At 39.6% G+C, this 26016-nt stretch overlaps 1 protein-coding gene across 12 annotated transcripts in view; it reads right to left on the bottom strand.

Annotated features, from left to right (window-relative positions):
• PTK2 (protein tyrosine kinase 2) overlaps window positions 1–26016 on the bottom strand; it is a 226338-nt gene that overhangs the window by 33335 nt on the left and 166987 nt on the right. For 7 of the 12 annotated variants that reach the window (XM_076329035.1, XM_076329037.1, XM_076329028.1 and 4 more), the window contains 8 exons: window positions 24716–24736; window positions 23546–23643; window positions 19859–19943; window positions 11498–11598; window positions 10099–10214; window positions 8426–8526; window positions 7064–7153; window positions 5492–5696 (listed from right to left, as the gene is read on the bottom strand). In XM_076329035.1, coding sequence (XP_076185150.1) covers window positions 5492–5696; window positions 7064–7153; window positions 8426–8526; window positions 10099–10214; window positions 11498–11598; window positions 19859–19943; window positions 23546–23643; window positions 24716–24736 — 817 coding nt within the window. The remainder of the gene's footprint in view (window positions 1–5491; window positions 5697–7063; window positions 7154–8425; window positions 8527–10098; window positions 10215–11497; window positions 11599–19858; window positions 19944–23545; window positions 23644–24715; window positions 24737–26016) is intronic. The other 5 variants (XM_076329036.1, XM_076329039.1, XM_076329029.1 and 2 more) reach the window with 1 other exon arrangement.

Raw genomic sequence — 26016 nt, 5'->3', positions numbered from 1 at the left:
ATATTCAGCATGCATTTTTATGTAGCACAAGAAATCAGCCAACATGCATCCATAGCCGCGAACCGTGATTATGGTCTTTCAAGAAATACCTCAAGATTTAAAAAAAAACACAACAAAACAACACAAGAAAAATCCACCCAGACATTGCATGAACAAAATACAGATTTTTAACAAAGCCGTTGATACAGCAGTTGCTCTAATCTGAGCAAAAGAATGGAACAGGAGTTGGCTAAAAGCAACTCACTAAATTTAGAGATGGCTTATTGACAATTTGGGGCCATGGATATAATTTGTCACAGCCCAGTCCTGTTTTTCCATCAAAAGGAATGAAACACCAAAACCCATCTGCCTTGCTATCAAAGCCATTTTATCTGTGGTGTCACTGTACTCAATACAATACCATTAACTTCAATCATATTGCTGGAAATGACAAATTTCTACTGAAATGACTTGTTTTTCATAACATAGGCTCAGCTTTTTGCCTTACAACTCTAATTCATCCACCCTGCTCTTTCATCGCCTGTGTCATCAGGAGGTCCTTTCCCCAGCAACCCAGTAAGTAGCCTGGTCAAAGGGCTGATCAGATGCAGCAGGATTTGTACTTGGATGCCCTTGAGTACTGCTGACAAGAATATAAAATAGAAATGCCTCAGAGAAGCATTACTCGAAAAAGCACAAAGAATATAAATGACTCACAGAAACGTCTTTGTTTTTACAAAGGGAAGACCAATCCATAGACAGAGGAAAAGCGTGCCAAGAGATATTTTTGACCTTTTCTCAGTGCAGCTGCTTAAGTACTTTGAACAGTTTATTAGAATTTGCAGAGGGTCAGGAAAGTCAGATCTAGGCATATTTTCCCAAACTGCACATATTTTTAGCAGAAAAGAGGAGCAAGCAGAGAAGTATTTCTATTCATATGATTTCCCTAGCAAATCTTGAGGTAGTACAAACTTAACTCATCTTCTTGGCTAGGTTAAGTCTGATGAAAAATCTCAACTATTAAATGTTGGCATAATTGATAAACTTATTTAATTTACAAAGAATCTTTTTCCGAAATTGGCCTGTGACATTCAAAAGGAAACTTTTACTGGGAGCTTCAGTGTAGGATTATCTGCAATACTAAAATGTATCTTCACATTTCAAAAGGCACAGCAATACCAGCGTTTGCTGCTATGGTGGTGCGGGAACCAACAGTAAGTGCTGACCCTGAACAAGAAGCTTCTTTTTTTCCCCTCTCTGCGGTCTCTGGCCATCAGAAATGCAAAGCTGGATGCAGATGAACAATTTTCCCATACTGTCCTAATTTAAAAGCACTTTCATATAGAGATTATTCCTAATGGTCACTGTCAAAGAGCAAAAGGCTAACAAAGCATTTTGCAACCTCCATCATGTATCTCAGGTATGTGCCAAAATATTTTTTTGGCAGGATGCCATGAAAGGAGAGGACTCAAACTACCCTCGCTCTTACCAGTTTTGTTTCTTCTATTTACAAGCAACATCCCAATACCCACATCAAATGCAGACACAAGAAGGCTCAAGTCCAGTTCTCATCAGTTAATTCTCTTACTGTTGTAATAAAAACAGACTTTAAAAGCATGAGTAAGTCTTTTCTTTCTTTCTTTCTTTTTCTTTCTTTCTCTCTCTCTCTCTCTCTCTTTCTTTCTTTCTTCATTCTTTTTAGAGCTGTATTTAACATGTGACCTGCAGCGCTGGGATGCTAGTGGGGTCATCCACTCTGTTAAAACCTGTGCTGCTTCATCAGTGACCAACAGAGGGCCAGACTCGCACTCTTACCGCAGCAGTGATACAACTGCTCTTTATTTTGCTATTTTTAGTAGAGACAAAGCGTTAGCAATAGGTACTTTATATGAAGTTAATTCAATGAAAATGTCATGCAATTACATTAGTTTGAAAGCTCAAAATTAAAATCCAACTTAACCTCCAATGCAAAAACCCCCAGTTTTAATGGAATTACCAACCAAAGGGACACTCAAGGCACCACAACTCACAGGCACAAATCCTGGGAGCTGACTTATAAGAAAGCCTGTGAGTATACTGGTGCTACGTTAGCAATACACACCTGCAGCATATTGAACGTAAGTATAAATTAAATAATACAAGCATGTATGAGTCTATGGTTATAGTGAGTGTACAAATATAGTATAGTAAGTGTACAGTTCCATTAAGTGGCTAGGAGTCATTCTGAGGAGAAATGCTGAGAAAGTGATATTGCATGATTTGGGTACAATAAACATTTTGCAAAGGGCCTCATATTATTTACTATGTAGTGCAAGACTGAAAATCTCTTCTACACAAAATCAGCAAGGCAACACATGCTTCCTGATTAAATACCAGATTCTAATTCTGGCCCAGTCAGTGACAGAATCGCAGGAGTAGCAGGGTAGCACCTCACTTTCCTGACTTACCACCCCCCAAAATTGAAAAAGGGACCTAGGATGCAAGGAGGAATTAAATTTGGAAATCCACAATCCCTCCATTTGTTTCTGTGTTTGCTGTGAAGACTAACTCATCCCTATCCACCAGATAGCCAGATCAAATGTTATAAAATATCAAGCCTTATTACTACCCTAATAACTCTATATAAATTCTACAGAAATCAGCATCTTTGCGTTGCACAAGCAGCTGAAAATAAAGTTTGTGCAAAGCAGATGTTACTATGAAATGGGAAAAGCATCAAATAACAGAGAACACATTAAATGTTTATGCTCCCATCAGTGCTATTTCAGATGCAGAAAAGAGTTTTTTTCCCAAAGCCATGGACTTTTTCTCATTAAAAGAGAGAGGAATGTTGCGGTGCTGTATCATTGGCTTCAAGCAAACAACTAGTCTGCTCCCAGCTTGAAAAGACTACCCTGGATAGGATCCAGAACGAGCAGCAGCAACACCACACAGAAAAGGCCACCAGGGAGATGGCTTGTTTTTGCAAGTTCATGGGAATTTGAGTTTTGAAACACAATCTTTCCTAGCTGCCTAAGATCGCCTCATCATAAGGGAATTGGCAACCTCTCCAACAAGAGGCTGACTCTGTCTGTGAGCCACACAAAGAAGCCCTAAGGACGACTGTGCTGCCTAACTTCCAGGAGATAAAGGTCACCAGTTTGGAGAAAACTCTCTGCTTTGGTGAGAAGAGAGTAAAAACTGGATTTTAGGGTTGCTGCGGCCCCAGGAGAGAGCTTGTCCTCTAAACAATGCTTCAAATCTCCTAGCATGACTAGAGGAGCAAAAAACCACCCCCCTCGGTGCATTTTTCATCTAGAATCAGAGAATCATTTAGGTTGGAAGGGACTCCTGGAGGTCTTGAGTCCAATCTCCTGGTAAAGCTGGGCTCCATGCACAGCGAGGTCAGGTTGCTCGGAGCCTTTTCCAGTTAATGTTTGAAAGTCTCCCAGCATGGAAATTCCAGAGCCTTTCTGGGGGACCTGTTTCAGAGCTTACCCACGCGTACTGGGAAACATTTTGATTTGTAACTAATGAGAATTTGCCTTGCTGCATGTCATGAGTGTTGGTTCTCGCCCTTTGGCTGTGCATTTCTGAGGAGATCCAGGCTCTTGGGCACCGGTCTATCCTGTTTGTCTGGCAATACCATTCCATGTCTTTCACTTTTCCCCCCCTCTCCCCCTCCAGACTCATGCCATTGTAAGTGTTGCTGCCGTCACTCTCTCTCTGACTACAGCCTACATTTATTTCACCCCCCAACACAATTACTTTTACTCTGGATTTACTCATCCTCTCCCCTTGCTGGTGAGATACTCTCCCTGCCTGGGTTTACACACCATAGCCATCTTCCTAGTCACATTTTTTTAGGGCTTCATTCTCCTCTGTGCCAGTCAGCTGTAAGTTATCAGTACAATCTGACTGCAAATTTAAAAGAATCCTATTCTTCCAGAGCCAAAAAAAAGAAAAAGCAAGTGAACTGCCAATTTCCACCTATTACCCAAATCACGCAACCGTGTCATATCTTTTCCTTGCAATCCCTACCAAGCTTTACCATTCCTTCCTTTGCAGTTAACTCCACACAGTCCACAGCATAAGTTTTTTGTGAAAAGGGCTACGTCTTCCTCTAGCTATGTAAATTATTAGTCTACACAGGAGCTCCCAGAGTAACAGATGGTGGAACCGTATGACATTTTAAGAAGTAGGAAAAAACTTAAAGGTAGCTAAGTTATCCATACAGCAACTCTGAAACAGCATCATAATTGTCCCTTTTTTTAACCACCTATGAATTATCTTGAACCATGAACATCCAGTGACAGCACAAAATGATATTATGAAAACAAAACATGCCACAAAGCACAACTTTGAAACAAGACGTAAGATAAAACTGAAGAATTTGGCAATGAATTACAACAAATCCAAGAGTGGATTTACAGTGTACAATCATAGAACCATAGAACAGTTTGGGTTGGAAGGGACCTTTAAAGGTCACCTAGTCCAACCCCCCTGCCGTGGGCAGGGACATCTTCAACTACATCAGGTTGCTCAGAGCCCCGTCCAACCTGACCTGGAATGTTTCCAGGGATGAGGCATCTACCACCTCTCTGGGCAACCTGTGCCAGTGTTTCACCACCCTTCCTTATATCTAGTCTAAATCTACCCCCCTTCAGTTTAAAGCCATTCCCCCTTGTCCTGTCGCAACAGGCCCTGCTAAAAAGTTTGCTGCCAATACCTACATATTATTTGAAGCTTATATTGACTTAGGCAAAATAGATACCGAGCACTCAAAAAACCTAAAGGTGGTCACAAATATCAAATTTGTCTATACAACATCTCAGTGATGTTTCAAAGTTTAAATATCCCTCCCATATTGTGGCTGGTGAAATGGACATATGGACACTGGAATAAATTATTGCAGAATAAACTAGGGTGTGAATTTAGACTCGTCTCAAAAGCGTGTGCTCACATTTATTCCAAGATAAACATAAGGTAGTCTATATCCTGGTTTACAAAGGACAAAGGCATTTCTAGTTAATGACGCTGCATTTATTGCAGGCTCCGCAGTTGCACAGACGCAGCTGCCACAGGGCAACTAGTGTGCTGCTTATGTTATGAAAATAACTTTCAACAGCACTCACCTGATGGGTCATTTATTTAGGAAAGATACATTTCTACCCCCAAACTGTACACTGCATGTTTGATTAAGTAATCACTCGAAATTCTTTCTACCTCCCTCCCCAAGGATTGTAGCATATATAGCTAAAATTATAAACAAATTGCTAGTAAAATCTGGAGGTTTTCTTGGGAGAGAAAGGTGAGTCATATTTCCAGTTATTTGAATTTATTGCCTAGTCTAATTTTCTCCAACAGATAAGGTCCAGATTTCCAAAACAGTACCAACAACCTGGCCTTCTGAAGATAAAACTTAACAGCCTATGTCTTGCATTTTCCATGGAAAGAAAATACTGTAACAGAAGATACAGTGAAAATAAGTATTTCTGAACAAGGAAATGACCTTTCAGAAGTATAACCCTACCTGAGTTGTGCTTTAAGTTCAGTAAACCTGGGTCGTCTACTAGGGTCGTATGCCCAGCACTTGGTCATAAGGCTGTAGAGGGTAGGAGGGCAGTTTGGAGGCATTGGGAGCCGCTCACCGTTCTCAATTCGCCCAATCACATCATTGTTCTTCACTCCCTGGAAGGGCTTTACCCCATGCATTAGGATCTCCCACATACACACACCTAAGAAACACACACAAAAAAATTTTCCCCAGTGTCAGCAAACAACAAAACCTGTTAAAAAAGTAACAAACCCCAATTTTGTACAGCCAAACACAATTTCTTCTGAGAACGCAATTTCTTCTGAAATGTATAGCTTGGGAATCAGTTTTGACTTACCGGCTGGCAGCAGAGAGGAGTGATGTGCAGTAGGATTACGCACGCAGTATCAACCTGAATTATTTATGAGGAAGCATGACCCACAGCTGGCTCACGGCAGCCTGGCTTCACGTTTGGCTACCTTTTACCTATTGTAAATCAGAATGGTTGCTCATATTCAAATCTACTTTATTATGAGGTAGAATGAGCTGTGTTTGCTTTTCCCTTTGACTAGTTCCAACTGGCTTGTTTCGACATGTAGAGCGCATTTTCACTTTGAGGGTGTTTTAACACTGGCATTGATCCAAATTTTTTGTGCTGAAACTATGTAATAAAACAGTTTCTGTTGAAACTATGTTAAAAGCAGAAAGGGAAAAATGGTCTGTCAGTTTAGGATTGGCCAGAATGTTCCATAGACTTCATTTTTCTAACTCTGACTGTACTACAGTTTTCTTCAAACTATTATAAACCTGCTAAAATTCACATACCCTTCACTTAAAAACATTCAAATTTTATTTTGTAAAGAGGGTGAACCCTTACTTGTCTGTCCTGCTCTTATTTCAAGTCTCAGCATCTTTGCTCCTTTACACAGCCTATCTTTGTTCCGTCTGTCCAGACCTGCTGTTTGAACCAGTTTGAGCACAGGTGATCAGATTCACATAAAAACTTGCATATTTAGGAAAAAAGATCAAGGCTTCAGGATATTCCCATTTACCCTTATTTTTACTCAGCTTCTGGTCATATTTTGTAAGCTAGCAGGAGCTATGAAAGACAAAGTAAGTGGGAATTTAGCATTAAAGATCTGGAAGCAGGACATCATGTAGGCTGATCTATGCATTAAGCAAGGAAGCAGGCATATCACCATAGAAGAAAAGTGAAAATATAAAATAGAAACAGAAAATAACGGTATAACAAAAAGAAATAAGAGGGAAAAACAACAGTAAAAAAAAAAATCATCTCCGTTATGATTATAACCTAATTTCCTTGTACCTTCACTTCTGTCAGCTTCTTACTAGAGGCGAAAAGGCATATGAAACTTTAGGCTTACTGAGTAGAAAAAGGAAACAAAAATACAGAGATGGAAAATGTGCTGGAAGAAAATGTATTTTCAGAAAGTACAGTAAAAAACAGTGCCAAATATCTGGAAAATTTTCATTGACAGTAGTTAAAATGAAACATCGAACTTCTCCGACAGAACACTTAAGAAACCCCACCATTTGGTATTCACTTACCAAACATCCACACATCGCTAGCTGAGGTAAACCGTCGGAAGTTGATTGACTCTGGAGCCATCCATTTGATAGGTAATTTTCCTTTGGAAGCTACAGGGAAGGCAAGAAAAGGTAGGCTTTTATTCCTACTACTGAGCTCAAACACAGCTTTTGTTCTCAGTGAAATAATTCATAGGCAAAACCCATCTCCAGTGAAGCACTTCAACTATCAAATTTTGTACAAGGGATTTCTGCACTGTCTGACCAGTTCTGCTGGTAGTCCTCTATCTAGAGAGAAGAGCAGCACTTTGCCTAAATATTCAGACTGATTGAGCTCCTTTAAGTTTCAAGTTAATTCTTATTTCAAGATGCAGCTATTGCAGTTAAGGAGGTGCTGGCACCGAATCTGAAACTGTCACAAAACCTCAGCAAGGGAGTAGGTGTTTTTAAATGATTCATAAAAAAAGGGTAGGTTGTTTGGCCTTACATAAAACAGGAAAAAGAACCAACAAAACCCAAAATAATCCCCCAAACCTCCCAGTAAAGCCCCCAACAACAAACCCCAAAAGCACAACAAGAAATGATCACGTCAAAAGTATTCCCTTTCTCCTCTCAGCAATTAAAACAACAGCATGTAGCTCACAGTGATACGAGACAAATGAAATGAGGAAACATAATGGAGTGTAAGGGGACAGATAAAGGATATGTTAAAATATATGACTGGAACTAGAAATACATTGAAGATTAGATTTATGAATACATGGTTTCATAATATACACCAGATTTAAAATGCTACTGTTTGGTACCCTACATGTAATCTCTATTCTCCTGCTGTATTTCCCACCTATCAGGCACTGCAGGACATCTCACAGCTGCTGAAGCCACTTAAGGTCAGTATTCCATCCAAAATGGGGGGAAAAGTAGGCTTCCAAGACTTTTTTGCACTGAACCTCCACAGTCCAGTGGCATCTGAAGTATGCAGCATACAATGACAGAACAAACTCAAAATTTATCTGTAGGTAACCTTGAACTCATTGTAGGCTACCTATATTATGCCATGAATATGAATATTATCTCAAAAAGCCTCAAATGTGGATAATCTTCTAAAAATAGCGAAGAAAGCATTATAAGCCTGTCCTAAAAAGCAGAATTTTACCTACACGTGAATTTCCTACTTTTTGCAACTTAAATCAGACTTCTTCTTTGTAAGTGTACATACAGGAATTTACCGCCATCAATTATATTGTTGAATAGCTTGCCTTTTTGTACAAATACAACAGCTGGACCAAGAAAATCTGGTTAATTCCTTTTGACAACAAACTCAGTACTGTGAGAAGCAACTGTGTTCTAACCGGCCTGCAAGGATCCAGAGTGTCAACTTACCTTTATAGTAAGTACTGTCTTCCATGTATCGGGATAAACCGAAGTCACCTAATTTCACGCAGTCAGTGGCAGATACCAGCACATTTCTAGCAGCAATATCCCTGCCAAACAGAGGAGACATTATTTGTAGTCATTTTAAAAATTAAAGTGGTGAAATATCATTTGAAAAAAATTATTAAAACCCATAAGTATCAAATGCCTTTGAGAGGACTGAATTATTTTTCCAGTCATGGTTTGGGTGTGCATGTACAGAAAAAGACGACTACGTTTTGTCTACTGATTCTGAGAAGCTTGCAGAAATGCTGAGTACGTTTGATCCTTATGAGTAATAGCTGTCATCCGAAAGTATAACCATCAATGTCAACATCAGAAGAGAAAGTTTTATTCTTCATCTATTTAAATATCACAGGCTAACAATTTTTGGCAATTAGAATTGATGGAAAGAAGAAAATCTGCCTCCTGACTCTGCAAAGGTAAGGAATTGGTTTAAGATCTCAGTCCTGTAAGAGGCTTCCTGATAAGGTGCTCAGTTTTTAGTGATGCCACAGGGATTATGAAAAGACTTGGGCATTTTTCTCTTGCAGTTTCCCAGGTGAAACAACCCTCCTAATGTGTCTGCTGATTCTGGATTTCGGCAGGCTTGACTAAGTATTGACAGATTTAGCTTTGAGCAGTGAAGTAAGTACAGCAAACCGAGCGGTGCTACTTTCTCCCATTTCAGTACAGTATGAATAAATCGTGTTTCGAAATTTTATTGCTAGAGTTAAAAATAAACAGCTACTTGGCCAAAATTCAAGTAGCTGTAACAATCATAAGGGTCTGTTATTTACATTTTTATATACATATCTATATATACACACATACCGAATACTTACATATACATGTGTTTGTATGTACAATATATACAACACATATATAGAATTTGAACATAAGTATTTAAACACAAATAAAATGCTCAAGTTCAAAATGAAATGGTACATTTTCATTTTCACAACATTGACAAGTGCTGTGAACTTTTAACTGCATACAATAAGAGGCTAAAGCCAGTCTCTTCTCCCTGGAAAGCTCATGTTCAAATTCAAGGAAATGAAATTCAAAACACACCTAAAAGGAAATTTAGGTTCACTTTCTGGTTAAGGCAGTACTTGTATTTTATAAATATTTTGTTTTCCCTGTTCTTTACTTAAGAAGCCGTCTGCCCCTTGTTTTGCTTTTCTGTATTTGGAAGATTACAGCTTTAAAAAATATTGTAACCACAAAGCAACAACTCAGCTGGAATCTATTCTGATTAAAATCTGGCACCATCTCCGAGTCAATCTCGGAGTGAGCCAGCAGGTGTCACTCTTGAAAAGGGTGTAATTTTGGTGGCAGCATCTGAAAAAATGACATACTAATAAGGAGACGGACATAAAACAGGTAAGTGGATTTTAGGAGTTTCAAAGTATTGCTGCTATGCATTCATCATAAGTCAAGAAAAAGAAACACAAAAGGAAGGCTTCAAAGAATCCAACTATGTGTTGTAAGCGTTTTGTCTTCACTTGAGCAAGTGTATCTAATAGCCAGAATACTGCCAGTCAAAAATCTGGTAAATTAGGACACCTTGTATTCCCTAAAATGTCAAGTAGTTACATATAAAAATACACACGTACACATATATATGTATAAAATCTTACCTATGTACAAATCTTTTGCTCTCTAAGTAGGCAAGTGCTGTGCTAAGCTGGTAAGCGTAGAGTATCAGAGAGGCCAGATCCAAGCTGTATTTTCTTACTTGCAAAAAAGATCTCAACTTTTAGCACGAAGAAGTAAAAAAAAGGAAAGAAGTTAGGACAAAAAAAAAACCAAATGTGAACAAGGCATATCTCAAATTGTAAAGTTTACATGAGAATCAATGGGCATGCTTTCCCCTTAAGACTGGATGAGAAAAGAAAATCACTTGCCATGAAGAAATTTGACTCTGGGTTAAATTCAAGCAGTTTTTTCTACAGGAAAACTTAGCCAAACAAACAAACAAACAAACTGTGCATTGCTTTCAGGCTCCTTTTGAAGACTGAGAGCATACGCTGCTGCTGTTCCAGAGGAAAAGCGCTCCTGGACTTTTTACGCATTCTTCCCTTGAGAACTGCACACGTTTTTGGCCTAAGTAATCTCAGAACAAAACAGTACATGGCCAATCCCAACACCAATTAGATCAGTATTGTTTTGGAAGCATTAATTTTAATCTATGTGTGCTAAAACAACTGGATTTAGCTCAGAGTAGCCAGTATTGATGCAGAATTTTTATAAGCTATATTCCTAGTATAAAGCAGTTAGGACCTAAAGGAAGGTGGCACTAGATTCTCCTTATAAGTTAAAACAAGACTTGGAAAAGTGATCTGGGCACTGGAAAGGAAATCTGTCCTTTTTTGACAGAAAATTACTTCTCCGCTATAGGTTTTTCTGCCTTTTTTTTTTCTTGGACAACATATTGCAGTTTGATAGTTACAATGACTGTCTTACAATGCAGTATGAAATATCACTTCAGCTCACATTTTCAGAAACACGTAGCTTGAAGAAAACAAATCGACTATAAAAACTGAGATCTAGTTTTGTTTAAACCATTCATCTAAAAGACATAATAATGAGGAAAGTCATCTTATCTAGGGTCTCTGCTGCAGAGACTGTACAGAAAAAAACCCTAAGAAATTCAGCGTTCCAAGGGAAAACGCAGAAGAATAAAAGATGTACCATATAATTTCACTTCTAGAAGGTATGTTTGCAAATGCTGTTTAAATGATATTGCATTATCATCATCTTGACACAGGTCATGCTCTCACTCTGGAACAACAATTGAAGTTCTCTGAAAACTATGACTAAATCATTTTGGTATGAGCTGATGCAGTTCTCTCAGTGGAGGAGTTAGGTCAAATTCTGCCACTCCTGTTTCTGAGTCCATAATTCTACAAACAAGTATGATATAACGTTTGAGGAGAGTGCCTTTGCGTTAGTACCGAGAAGTGATTTTCTCAGTCTTTTGTAAAGGTATCTGTGAGCTAAGAGAGAAGACCAAAGTTGCATGAGGATTTTTCATACCTCTCCAAGTGTACAGAGTTCCATGATTATCCAAACTGGGTTTTCTGTAATAACTCCAATGAGCTTCACAATGTGAGGATGATCAAACTGACGCATTGTTACTAAAAGGAAAAGAAACAAGTTGGTGTGTTACATAAAACCTTTTTTTTAAATAAAAATAAAAGAGTCGGTTAAAAAGCATTTACTCTATGACCAGAAAATATAATCGCAGTCCTGCAGGACTTGAAACAACTGCTTGCAAGCAATAATGTCCGGTCATTTAATGTTCGGTGGGCAGTAAGAAACACTGCTTGCTTTAGTGGTACTATTCTCCACTAACAAAAAGTGAACTGTTATGGAAGGTGCAAGTCAAGTCAAACTCTCTGGCTCTTCTGCCCTGGCTGAGCATAACGTAAGTTAACATAATGACCTATCGGTCCAGTGCACGACCAATTAACCTGTGCCTTTCTGCTGGAAGAGGAGGAAGAAAAAAACAGTACATGTAATTCAATGTCTGGAAAAAATGTGTGTCAGTTTATGACATAGACAAAAAACTCATTTAATGATTACATTCACATCTCATTTTATTTTCCATGGACTTAATTAACTTTTCAGTCTCAGCAGTGCATTCATAATATATTTTATGCAGTAAGACATACAAATCATAGAATGGCTTGGGTTGGAAAGGACCTTAAAGATCATCTAGTTCCAACCCCCTGCCATGGGCAGGGACACCTTCTACTAGACCAGCTCGCTCAAAGCCCCGTCCAACCTGGCCTTAAACACTTCCAGGGATGGGGCATCCACAACTTCTCTGGGCAATCCGTTCCAGTGCCTCACCATCATCATAGTGAAGAATTTCTTCCTAATATCTAACCTAAATCTACCCTATTTCAGTTTAAAAATTTAGCCCTCATCCTATCACTACACTCCCTGATAACAAGTCCCTCCTCATCTTTCCTGCAAGCCCCCTTTAAGTACTGGAAGGTGGCTAAAAGGTCTCCCCGGTGCCCTCTTCTCCAGGCTGAACAACCCCAACTCTCTCAGCCTGTCCTCATAGGGGAGGTGCTCCAGCCCCCGATCAGATCATCTTCATGGCCCTCCTCTCGACCTGCTCGAGCAGGTCCATGTCTTTCTTATGCTGGGGGCCCCAGAGCTGAACACAGTACTCCAGGTGGGGTCTCACGAGAGCCAAGTAGAGAGGGAGAATCACCTCAGGCGACTGTCAGTCTCTTTTCCCAGGTAACAAGTGATAGGATGAGAGTAAACGGCCTCAAGTTGCGCCAGGGGAGGTTTAGACTGGACATTAGGAAAAATTTTTCACCGAAAGGGTTGTCAAGCATTGGAACAGGCTGCCCAAGGAAGTGGTTGTCAGCATCCCTAGACGTATTTGAAAGATGTGTAGACATGGCGCTTAGGGACATGGCTTAGTGGTGGACTTGGCAGTGTTACGTTTATGGTTGGACACAATGATCTTAAGGGTCTTTTCCAACCTGAATGATTCTATAGTCCCAATACGGACCCCTGAGGGACACCACTCCGTCACTGGTCTCCACCCAGACATTGAGCCATTGACTACAACTCTTTGAGTGTGACCATCCAGCCAATTCCTTATCCACCTAGTGGTCCACTGTCAAATCCGTCTCTCTCTATTTTAGAGACAAAGATGTTGTGCAGGACAGTATCAAATGCTTTGCCCAAGTCCAGGTAGATGACGTCAGTCGCTCTTCCCTTATCCACCAATGTTGTAACTGTCATAGAAAGCCACCAAATTTGTCAGGCACGATTTGCCCTTAGTGAAGCCATGCTGGCTGTCACCAATCGCCTCTGTTTTCCATATGCCTTAGCATAGTTTCCAGGAGGATCTGCTCCATGATCTTCCCAGGCACAGAGGTGAGACTGACTGGCCTGTAGTTCCCTGGGTCTTCCTTTTTTCCCTTTTTAAAAATGGCGGTTATGTTTCCCCTTTTCCAGTCAGTGGGAACTTCACGGGACTGCCATGACATTTCAAATATGATGGATAGTGCATAGCAACTTCACCAGCCACTTCCCTCAGGACCCTCAGGTGTAACTCATCGGGTCCCATGGACTTGTGCACATTCAGGTTCCTTAGATGGTCTCAAAACTGATCTTATCCTATGGTGGGCAGTACTTCATTCTCCCAGTCCCTGCCTTTGGATTCTGTGAACCAGGGAGCATGGGTAGAGCACTTGTTGGTGAAGACCGAGGCGAAAGGCTATTGAGTACCTCAGCCTTCTCCATGTCGGTTGCAGCCAGGGAGGGTATGGTTTCTTCCATCTTCCTTTTTTGCCCTATGTACCTGAAGAAATCCTTCTTGTTATTTTTCACATCCTGAGCCAAATTCAGCTCCAGCTGTGCCTTGGCTTTCCTGATCCTCTCCCTGCACTCTCAGGCCATACCCCTATAATCTCCCCAGGATGTACCTCCCTGCCTCCACTGCCTATCCATTTTGGTTTTGTGTTTGTTTGGCCAAGAGGTCTTGACTTAGCCAAGCTGGCGTCCTGCCTCCCCTGCTCGACTTCTTGCACATCAGGATTGAGAGCTCTTGCACTCTAAGAAAAATGTCTTTAAATATCTCCCAGCTCTTGTTCGCTCCTTTGCCTCTGATGGCAGTTTCCCAAGGGATCCCACACACTACTGCCCTAAACAGCCGAAAGTTTGCCTTTCTGAGGTTTAGGGTCCTAACTCTATTTTTACCCATCCTGTACCCCTCAAGATTGAGAATTCCACCATGGCATGATCACTGCAGCCCAGGGTACCTCCAATCTTGACTTCTCTGCTAAGTTCTTCTGCATTAGTGAGCAACAGGTCCAGCAGTACCTCTCCTCTGGTTGGGCTCTCCATCACCTGTACTAGGAAGTTGTCCTCAATGCACTCCAGTAGTTTCCTGGACTGCCTGCAGTTCGTTGTGCCACTTTTCCAGCAGATGTCCAGGTGGCTGAAGGCCCCCATCAGGATCAGGGCCTGCAAGCGTGATGCTTCCTGCAGTTGAAGAAAGAACTCTTCATCAACCTCTTCTTGATCGGGTGGGCCTGTAGTAGACACCAACCACAAAGTTTCCTTTGCTGGCATGGTCTCCAATTTTCACCCATGAGCTCTCAACCTGCACATTGCTGCTCTTCAAAGATGTTTTTGGCATAGAGGGCAACTCCCCCACCTCTCCTTCCTTGCCTGTCCCTTCTGAATAGTTTATAGCCATCCATCACAGCACTCCAATTGTGTGATTCATCCCACCAAGTTTCTCTGAGAACAATCAGGTTGTAGTTTTCCATCTGGGCAGCAGCTACCAGCTCCTCCTGTTTGTTTCCCATGCTGTGTGCACTGGTATAGAGGCACTTCAGCTGGATTATCGGCCACATCCCCCTTTTAGAGGCGCTTACCCTAATTCCCTTGACGCAATTCACAGGTATTTCCCTGTTGCTTCCTAATGCCTCAGCAGACCCTGGCTCTTCTCAAGTGCTTAGAACACCATCCCCTTCCCTTGCTAAATCTAGTTTAAAGCTCTATTTATAAGTCCAACCAGCTTTTCATGCAGGACACTCCTGCCCCACTGGGTCAGTTGAGCCCCGTCAGCTGTCAACAGGCCCAGTTTCTCAAAGGTATGCCCAAGATCGTAGAAGCTGAGACCTTGCACACAGCACCAGCTACGCAGCCAGTCATTCACCTGTTCAATTTGTCTCCTTTTTCTCGAACCCCCTTCTCCGACTGGGAGGATAGAGGAGAACACCACCTGTGCTCCTGATCTCTTTAACATTGTTCCGAGGGCCATAAAGTCTCTTTTGGTATTTCTGAGTTGCCTCGTTGCATCATCGTTCGACCCTACTTGGAATAGTATGAACAGGCGATAGTCCACAGGCTTTACCAGGCTTGTCAGTCTCACGGATGTGAGCAAATTTCTCTAGAGATATTGTCTGGGTGTCCTGGTTTCAGCAGGGATAGAGTTAATTTCCTTCCTAGTAGCTGGTATAGTGCTGTGTTTTGGATTTAGGAGGAGAACAAAGTTGATAACACACTGATGATTTAGTTGTTGCTAGGTAACGCTTACACTAGTCAAGGACTTTTCAGCTTCCCATGCTCTACTGACTGAGAAGGCTACAGGTGCAACAAGAAGCTGGGAGGGGGCACAGCCAGGATAGCTGACCCAAACTGGCCAAAGGGATATTCCACACCATATGACATCATGCTCAGCATATAAAGCTGGGGGAAGAAGAAGGAAGGGGGGGGACGTTCGGAGTGATGGCACTTGTCTTCCCAAGTAACCATTACAAGTGATGGAGCCCTGCTTTCCTGGAGATGGCTGAACACCTGCCTGCCGATGGGAAGGAGTGAATGAATTCCTTGTTTTGCTTTGCTTGCGTGCGCAGCTTTTGCTTTGCCTATTAAACTGCCTTTATCTCAATCCACGAGTTTTCTCACTTTTACCCTTCCGATTCTCTCCCCCATCCCACTGGGGGGGAGTGAGCGAGCGGCTGTGTGGTACTTAGTTGCCGGCTGAGGTTAAACCACAACACTGGGCGACAAATGGGTGCTTTGGTGCCTCTCAGCAAGGAGTCTACAATTACTAATACTCTCCATACTTTCCTGGTGGTACCGCTTCTAATGCGGGTGGGTGGTTGGCCCATGGTTGGCCTTTCCGGGGTTTTGCCTGTTACTCACTCTCTCTTCATTCTCCAGCCCCAGGGCATCATACCTGTTACACAGGGGCACTTCAGGGGGAACGGGAAGATTCCTCCTCCTGCCCCAAGCAGAGATGAGAGTCCAGTCTCCTTTGACTTGTGAGTTTGTTGAGTCTGTCACCTCAGGGTTGGAAGCAGGTTTACCTTCCCATTACAAAGTCTGAAGGCAGGGCTGCTGCTCAGCTTGTGACAGTGCACACCACCATGCATCGATCTCTCGCTCAGATACCAGGATACTGCGCTGCCTGTTAAGCTCCGCTCGTAACATAGCCATTTGCTTGAAGAGTTCCTCCAGCTGGGCACGCTTGCACCCATGACATCCACCTCCGTCTTTGGACCCTAGGGGACTTCCAGGTTCTGGAGTTCCATGCAACTTTGGGTCTGGGCAGCTCTTTCGGTTCTTGGGGGGTCAGTCTGGGTGTAGGTGTCCACACAGGGAGGTTTTATCACTTCCGCCTGGGTTTCAGTCACAGCTTTGTTGTTGTGGTGGGTGGAAACCATTTTGTTTCAACAGGAGGCTGTCTCCGTCTGGCTCCCAGAAGAAAATAGCCCATTTTCCAGAGGCCACCCTCCCTGTGCGCCCTTCCAAGCAAACTGCTGTGCCACGCCCTGTTTGCCCGCCCTGGTCATTAGCACTCCCTAGGGCTGCCTTTTACAGATGTGGGGGTTGGCCAAGGTTGCTCCTGGCCCTGCCCAAGCCTCATCAGACGCTCTCGCGACAGCTGCCAGCTCCTGGCAGCTCCCTCTGCAACCCTGGTGTTGCCCCAGTTCAGGAAACCCCCCTGTACACCGCGATCCTCTGCTCCACTGTGGAACACGTCGGCACAGAGCTGATCGCCTTGGCAAGTGACTGTTAGTGGTGGTTACACCGCGTTTCAATCTCCCGCCGTTTCTCCTGGCCCCACCCAAGCCTCATCAGCCACACTCGCGACAGCTGCTGGCTCCTGGCGGCTCTCTCAGTGACACTGGCATCGCCCCGGTTCAGGAAACCCCCCTGGACACCGTGCTGGAGTGCTCCGCTGCAGATCATGCCAGCACCGGAGCTGCTCGCCTCAGCAACTGACTCAATGCTTACTAATGTTTTGGGGAGGTGTATTTGGTAGGTTAAATGAAACATCAGTCCTCTGATTTAAGATTTTCTCTTCTAACATATGCATGACAAACATCCTTAATTTAATCTTGACAAATATCCTTAATTTAATCTTAAAGTAGTATCTCTTGTACATTTACAGTTTGTAGTGTCAACAGAAATACATGGTATTTACCAAACTGGAAAGTCTGCTTCAGTTTGCCTAAAGTTAGGGAAGAATAAAAACTGCTATCTTTTGACTTTTAATTAATCACAAGTGAAAACCAGGAGGTGTTTTTGGATTCCTATTCTGATGAGCTCTGAATTCTACTTCTGTACACTGGTACACAGCAGCCATATAACCAACACATCTTGCAACACCAGAAACCCCAAGAAAAATCCTTGGACAATGCTGTTTGTAAGACCTATTGTTACAGCAGTTCAATAACGTATTTTCCTGCAAAGAAACTTATATGGACAAACTTAAGATAACATATTATTTAAAATATTAATGCTACCAATGACATAGCTTAACACATTAATAAATAGAATAAATAATGTGGTGAAATGTCAAACGGGCAATAACAACTGCTAAAATACTACATAGAATTGAAGCTAGATTCCTAAATCATTCAATTTCCCTCTTTTCTTTTGAAGTAAACGGAATTTCAGAGACGGAAGCTATTTCTGACAACTCGAAAAAGTACGCATTGCTAAACTAGTTTATCTGAACCCCATGTTAATATTAAAATCTCGGTAAATAAAGAGTATATTCCAAACAAACCCCAATTATTTAGCTTTAGGGTTCTCTTGTGCTAGTCGAACTCAATGCAATTTACAATGTTTTATAACATGGAAATGTTGCATCACTGATGTAAAAATGAAGCAGGAATACAGTTTTAATTATCAAAGCAATGGAAAGGCAATTAACACAAATAGGTTTATATCATATGGTCTTGCCAGTTTTAAACATAAAATACTGCATTGTTGGAAAGTACTTCCCAGAAACTAACTGAATCAATGTTAGCTGACAAACTCACAAATTCAGAAAGGTAGTAGAGTTATTACATCATTTTGCCATCCAGCTTCTAGAGGTAAGAGGAATAATCTACTTGCAGAAAGGAGAAGTTTACCAAAGCCAGTGGAAGATCAATAAAAATCTCCCCAAACTGGGTGGTTTGTATTTTAGCATATACAAATGCACTAATAGTAATGGACTGCTACACAAAGACAGGAATGAAGAGACAGGTGCTGCTTGTAAAAACATTTTCTTTCATCTACTTTTTATACTGAGGTGTTCCTCTTTGCAAGAATCAGTATTAAATCTTTCCAGCACTGAAAACTCCACCACAAGCAAACAACTAAAACCCCAAAATATTTTAATATTCCTAATATTGAAATATTAAGTAATAAAATTCAGTGAAATAACCAACACTGCCTCTCTGGATGTTGGATTTGGGCCTTTTGAAGAGTGCTCTTAAAAACCAGGAGGTGGCATCTTCTGAGAGAGTTTACAATCTCAATGCAAACAAGAGAAAGGTAACAGATTGGAATTAGAATAAAAAAAAGGAAGAAGTGGCAAAACTATTAAATCAAAATTGAAAAGCACTATTTATCTGTCTACTACGTTGGCATTTCCTAATCTGTCAAGCTCAAAGCATAATAAGGAGCATTCAATGAGCAATTATTTTCTACATTGTTAAGAGACAGCAGCCTACCTTTGACTGCTAAGTTATTACTGTAAGCAATGGTATTTACTTTTCCAACAGCTAGAAATGTAATGGAAAAAATTACAGTAATTTCAGAAAAATCTGACATCCAAAAATAAGAAGCCATTAACTATAAGCACAGATTTTCTGAACAATTAGAAAAAAATCCCTGAACAAAGGAATAGTGAATAAAAGAATACTGTAACATCTGGCCATAACGAAATAATTTGTTCATATAATACAATACCTTTACGAGATTTATAGATATACAATAGCAGAGGATAATAGGCAAAAATTAAGGTCTAAGTCTCATATCTTAATTTGCTTACAAAACCAAACAGTAGAGAAATCAGTAACTACAACATTCTTATAGAAGTTTTCTGTCAGTATTCACCTCAACAAAAAGCCTTCCTCCATGTAGGAAATGTACCGTTTGGGGAAGGCAATATTTGTGGGCAATGGTTTATTCTATCATAATTTTTAATTCTGAATTTTCAAAACAGATCTCTCTTAGACATAACATTTTTAGCAACTTTGTTAACAAAGACAACCACCTGACCGTCTAAAGTAACACACTGAAAAAAGTGCTGGGTTTTTTAATTCATTAAGGAGAAAGAAGGAAACAGAGGATCAGATCTCTAATATTCCAAAACTGGTTCTGAAGCCTTACAGGAGTCAGACATCACTGTTCAATTTAGAAAATCAAAGAACCCACATATAATCACATACATGGGCAATGCAAGGATGTAAAGCAGTCTTCCTGGCACATATTGCAGGAGAAGACAAGGTCATGCTATATATTAATAAAAGATTTACATTAGTATCAGAAGTTTCTCGCACAGACGGCTGCAGTCTTTGCAAGGACCAGTTACAGAAGCTACCCCAAAAGAAGTATTTTAATACTCACAGGCTTCTTGTAAGAATTTTTCTCTAACGCTGTCTGAGGTGCAGTTTTTACATGTTTTGATTGCAACAGCCATAGCTGGATTTTCCTGAAAGACATTATTGAGAAATAATTGAAATACAGCCCACCAAAAGCTAAGTGCTTTAAAATTCTAGCAAAACAGCTTTAGAGAAAATTACTATTAACTAAAATATCTTTAGTTAAGAAATTACATTTTGAAAGCTTCACTGTTAAAATATTATTATAATCAAGACACCTAGTGTACAACATTTACCTCTAATGCACCTAGGAAATACTTAATCTGTTTTAAACTATACTAAATTGTACAAAAACTATGACAAAAGATAGTAAGTTTAACTGAATAGTACTTTAAACTTTTTGCGTTATTGCAGATGGTAAACTCTTGACAGTATTTAGAAAAAGCAGAGGAAACAAGTAAATATATGCCTAAAACCCACACTTGGCTTATGCAAGCAAGCAACCTGGAAAGCCAAATAAAGAACTTTTTGTGGCTCTTGCAGAGCAAAGACTGGCTATAATTTTGAACTCAAACTGCAAAGGAAAGTAAAACAAAGATTTTACATATTAGCTTCACAATCTGCTCTATCAAGGGCTTAAAACTGAGTTAAACTGAACACGTATTCAAAATTAGAAACAGATTTTTACCATCTGATTGCTTATCCTCTGAATACTGAAAAATGAGAAGCACTGAGACAGCCCAAAGGAGGCCTCTTGGTTCAGGCAGCATCTTTCATCTTTTCTTGCTTTGGTATGTTTTACAAATACCCTTTCCATAAGTTAGACAGCACAGTGAAGCTGCAAGCGTTTTTCTCCCAAAAAGAAGCTTTAGGTGTTTGAGCTTCACTAGTATTCAAAAATGCCACAACTTACTTAGAAAATGGTATTTTTACAACACAGTGTATCCCCACAGGAACATGCATTGCTCAGATGATGTCACTCATACAAGTTCTTAATGGGTTGAAAGCAGCTGAAGTGTTTTAAAATTAAGCTTCTACATTAGGTACAGGCCTGCTCAAGGACTAGTGTGCCTTCCTTCCAACTGGGAAATTGGGAATTGTGCATTGTTTAACGGGAAGATTACAAATGAACCTTTTCCCAAAAGGCTACAGGGTTGATGTATGCCCTCACCTACTTTTTAAGGCCAGTGAGAGCTGAAGATTCACAGAGTTATGTTCTGTGTCTGCTCACGCTTGCTCTATTTTAAATCTATTTTTACAGACAACCATTATCAGAATTAGAATAATATTTATATTTTTCAGGCTTAAATGTCTACTTTCTAAGTTACTCACAATATAGCTCTTCAAGTTGACTTTGCAGGAAAATATTGATTAAAGCCTTCTCTCATTCATAAACATGCCCATAAACTGACTGAAAAACTGGTGGTAAATTAAGATTATTTTATTCCCTTCTGAAATCAGGATTCAGTAATTGGCACTGGATGAGACCTCTGGAGGCCAGCCAGACCAATCCCTGTCCTGGTGTTACAGAGAGAGTTTTTGAAACATCTCATAACCAACATTAGCATCAAAAGGAAGAGTTTCAGTGTCTGCAACCAGCAAAGACTCCAGACATCGTGCAAAATAAATACAGGAAAAAGCCCGATATCAGGGTTTTGCTGATCTTCTGTTTTTGAATAAGGAGACAAAACAGTGAGGATATATCAGACTGGCAACAGTTTGTGCACTGAGCAGCAAACACTATTTTAAACGACACTTTTGCATTAATCCCACAGTAAATCAGCCTTTAAAGACAATCTTATTTGAATTGCTTACGTCTGAGCAATAGGATCCTACATGTATATATACATTTTCCATTCAGTATCCTATAAATACAGGCTGGTTGTGATATTTCAGGAATACCTATTAGTAAGCAGCATTCAAGAAGAGGTGGATGCTGCACAGTCACTAGAATAAGAACTTTACAAGTGCAATGAACAGGGATAAATGAGATTTTGAGCTAGCAGAACAAGAGGCCAGAAATCTCCCCTACGTTTTTGCACATGAGCTGAATATATACAAGGATGGAAACGCTATGATGTTATTGTAACTAATCTTTTATCTATTGTAAGATTTCTTCCAAAAGTCACACACTCTGTGACTAGTACATTAAAATTTAATGATAATACCTTTCTGTTTTCCCTTCACATATTCAAGTGTCTTAAATGTAGTAAAATTTTATTAATAAAAGTAATCAGCAGGTTGCCATTTAAAAAACTTACACTAGACACAGGATGACTGAATAAAATCTGTTTTCCAATTCAAGAAAAAGAATGGAGAGAGACAGCATTTTCAGAACAATAGACCCTAAGAAAAGGGGTCTTTAATTGGTTTTACAGAGCACTAGATTTATCCACTGTGCCCCAAGTTCAGTGAAACACTACTCCTCAAGTAGTCCTGTTAACTTGGACAGGATTAAATGAAAAATAAGGATCTCCCTTAACGCAAAATATATCAGAACTGCTTCTCTAAATTCAGGTATTGGAACAGACTTCAAACTTGTCTGAAATATATAACATATATCCTTATTTATTTACTTAAATATTGCATTAAAGATTTATTTATTTAACCCACCGAGCCCAAGATGCTAACCAGCTGTTTCTGGGAAAGACTGTTTCTGAAGTTAGAACTAGATTGTTGTCCACATGAATTACCTCATCTATTGAAAATCCAGACACTTAATTTCTTCAAATGAGAAATAAATCTTCATTTTGCACTTGCACAATTAGTTTATTATTAGCTTGAAATTGGTTGAAATGAAATAATTTTCCAGCTTTCTCTTGCTTTTTTCCACAAACTTAATTTTTCATCCATTTAAATTGCAATCCTAATCTTTGTGGTTGCAGTCTAGAAAAACACATAAGCACCGGCCTAAATTACGCCAGTCCCACCAACCTCACTGGTTTCACTGAGGTGACTCTTGTGCACTGGGGTTTTGCTGGAGCACTGCCCAAGTTTTTTGTCTCTTCTCTTTTAGGAAAAAGTAGTAACTTTATTAACATACAAGCTTCTTTGTGAGAGATACAGTGAGACGCTCACTGGAGAAACAGACACATTTGTTTAACATTATTGTCCCTCTGTTGTAGGCTACTGCCCTTCCAGCATAACAGACTAAAATTTCTCTGTATTTAGACTAGTTTATCCTGACACAGTTGGCAGCTTCTGCACTGAACGCTGAACCTAACCCCAGATCAGGCTGAACACCCATAAATACTGTTTTAAACTTTGGAAAAGGTTCTAAAGCACTGAATGCTCAATAGGGGAGTATGGCCAAAGGGACGTGTGCTTACCATGCTTGGACACACTCAAAATAAAGAAGAAAGCGTATGGCTGGGGTTGAAAGCAACGACTTCTAATTCCGACTCAGCCAGTGGCTTTGGTACAGTCCTGAATAATTTACTTTACTTGGCTTTTTTGATTCCTTTCCCAATCTATAAAAAAATGGGGATATAGGAGCAGAGAAACTACTCTGGAGCTAGTTTTCTTCTTATCTGAAACATGGGAAATATTCTCTACATGCTGATTATTCTGAAAAATAAATTACAAAGTCAATTTTCATTTGTTCTGGAAGACTCAGACCAAGGCATCTGAGGAATACATTGATTTATTATTTTATTTTTTAACTAGAAAGGTTTTATTGTTTGTTTTTTTTTATTTCAGAAGTGAGGCTTACCGGACTCATGTAAACTCCTTGGTGTACATCTCCAAACTGTCCTTCACCAATGCAGCGCCCCAGTTCAATTCTCTCCCTTTGAATTTCATAATCTCTGGCTATAAGAATATAATGCACTTAAAATATCAAATTTCTGATGAAGGGCAAAGAAATAATCCACAAGATACGAAACTCAAAGTAAGTCACTCAAATGTCTCACATATGAATAGCTAAGATTAACTTTTGCTGCACACCAACCTATACAAATGCTGTATACACACAGTGGAAACCTCTTAAACAAATGTTTGAATCAAAGCAATGAAAAAGGAATTGTGAAATCTAATTTGCTAAATTAACTACTATGCACTGTTTATTTCAATGCAATAGACTTAATCGAATCCTTCTTAATTATAGCTAGTAAAAGACAAAGAATACAAATAGCCTAGGGCAATACCTATGATATTAAATACAGCCTTAGCACACATCCCTTTATATGTTTAAGAGAACTCCACTATGCGGTATTTTAGATTTTGGAACCATCAAATAAGCCTGGAGAATTTTTAAAGAGGTAACTGCAAGAAAAAATACAGAAACAAGAGCATGGCAAATAAAGATAAAATTAAAGAGCAGAATTTTCAGTGGACTACACCTCTATCAATAGTGTGTAATTGAAGTAAAATTGATATGTTTTGTGGACTTAAGCAATTTTGTTAAGTTGGCTGTTTAACAGACTGAGAATATTACTGATAAAAATGGTTCAGTACTTCAGCAAAACATTTAATCAATTGCAATTGAATTACTTCATTTGCAATTTAATTTCTAGCAGACATGGAAAAATATTTCAGGAATAGCAGAAAAGCATGTACAGTATATGTTTTCACCTCTATTCAGAGAGATTATTCAGAGAAAAAAAAAAAAATCAACCAGCTTAGGACTTCATGAGTGATGATTTTGACTTCATTAACACTACAGAAATAATGTCATCTAGAGCTGGATAACAAAGTGATAAATGCCTTTTCATTTCTTTTTTTAAGTACTGCATTTTCCTCTTTAAAATCCCAAAGCTAACTGGTTTAACTATAAATAAATAAATAAATAATGTTTATTAAATGAAAGTGAATAGTAAACTTAAAAATTCCACATCATTCCAAATTGCAAGCATACAGGGATGGGTAAAGGGTCTCCTGTTACCTTCATCTATTCCATAGCTTTCTGCAGTGCAATTAAGAGAAAAATCAAATGCTTACTTAGATATAGCTTCTTAAAATCAAGACAAGGACAAACATTTTTTAACATTGTTTTAAAAAATGAAGAAAGATACTGATGCAATTTTAAGTTTACATTAGCAGAAGTCACAGGTCTGTTCTTGTGATTTTTACTGACTCAGTCCTTTGAGAGCTGAACACTTGAGTCCACTTCAACCCAGCAAAGCACTTAATGAATTTCACTTCAACTGCCCATTTGAATTGAAGGCATACTTAAGCGTTCAGCATCATCCAGGGCTGGGCCCACAAGTAATTACTTCCATGAGAATTTAAATGAAAAGACTCGGGGCGGGGGGGACACCACACAATGTTAACATGTTAACAAAAAATAAAGGATATAATTTATCATAGTACTTTTTGATCCTGCAATTAACTTAGTAGAATCATGTAGTGACTTACTGCAAGACATTCAAAACACTGTTTATTTCTGGAAAACATATATTCTTGCTTTTCAAATATTTACGTTCAAATATATATGTTTTTCAAAACATATATTCTTGGTTTTTAAATATTTTCCACAGTAGTGGAAACTATGTTTTAAAGACTGAAGTGATCATGAAACATTCCTGCCACATGGTAAACTAGAAATCCTTCATGGTTCTTCAGCAGAACATGGTACCAGCTTAGGACCATCCTCCCTTCTTACATGAACCAAACCCGATGTTTTTGCAGGTCTGCATATCAACGGATTGTCTACTTCTAGAGAAATCCTTGGTTGCCAAAACACAACTGTAATTTCGCAGACACAAGTTTTAAAATCAGAATACTAAACTTTCACATTAAATTAGGTAGCCTTGACAGTTTAAGATTATATTATAATTCAAATATGCCGTAAGACAAAATCCTTGTGGTAGCTAATGCAACATTTTTTTGAATTCAAAGATGAAGACTCAGAAGAACTTTGAATTTTTATTTTTGTTCCTAATGTTTTTCATCTTTAACACAATTGCATGTGGTACAGATGACTTTCCTCTATCACGGAATTCGAGAGCAGCAAGTCTGTCATAGAGCAAGGGTGAGATACAGTTAGACAGCAATACACAGAAGCTTTCCAAATTGTTTGCTCTTATCACAGAAATCTTATCCATTCTTTCTTTAAGTGCTGTGTTCAGCATCACAATCAAAAAATCTACATTTTGAGACATAAAAGGAATTTCACTGTGAAGTCACTGACAGCAGCAAAACAGAATTTGGTCTATTTGCTTCAAAACCTGAACTTGAAAACAC

This window comes from Aptenodytes patagonicus, chromosome 2, assembly GCF_965638725.1.
Source record: "Aptenodytes patagonicus chromosome 2, bAptPat1.pri.cur, whole genome shotgun sequence".
Classification (NCBI taxonomy): Eukaryota; Metazoa; Chordata; class Aves; order Sphenisciformes; family Spheniscidae; genus Aptenodytes; species Aptenodytes patagonicus.
The sequence above is the reverse complement of the archived record's forward strand: the minus strand, read 5'-3'. Positions and strand labels throughout refer to the sequence as shown.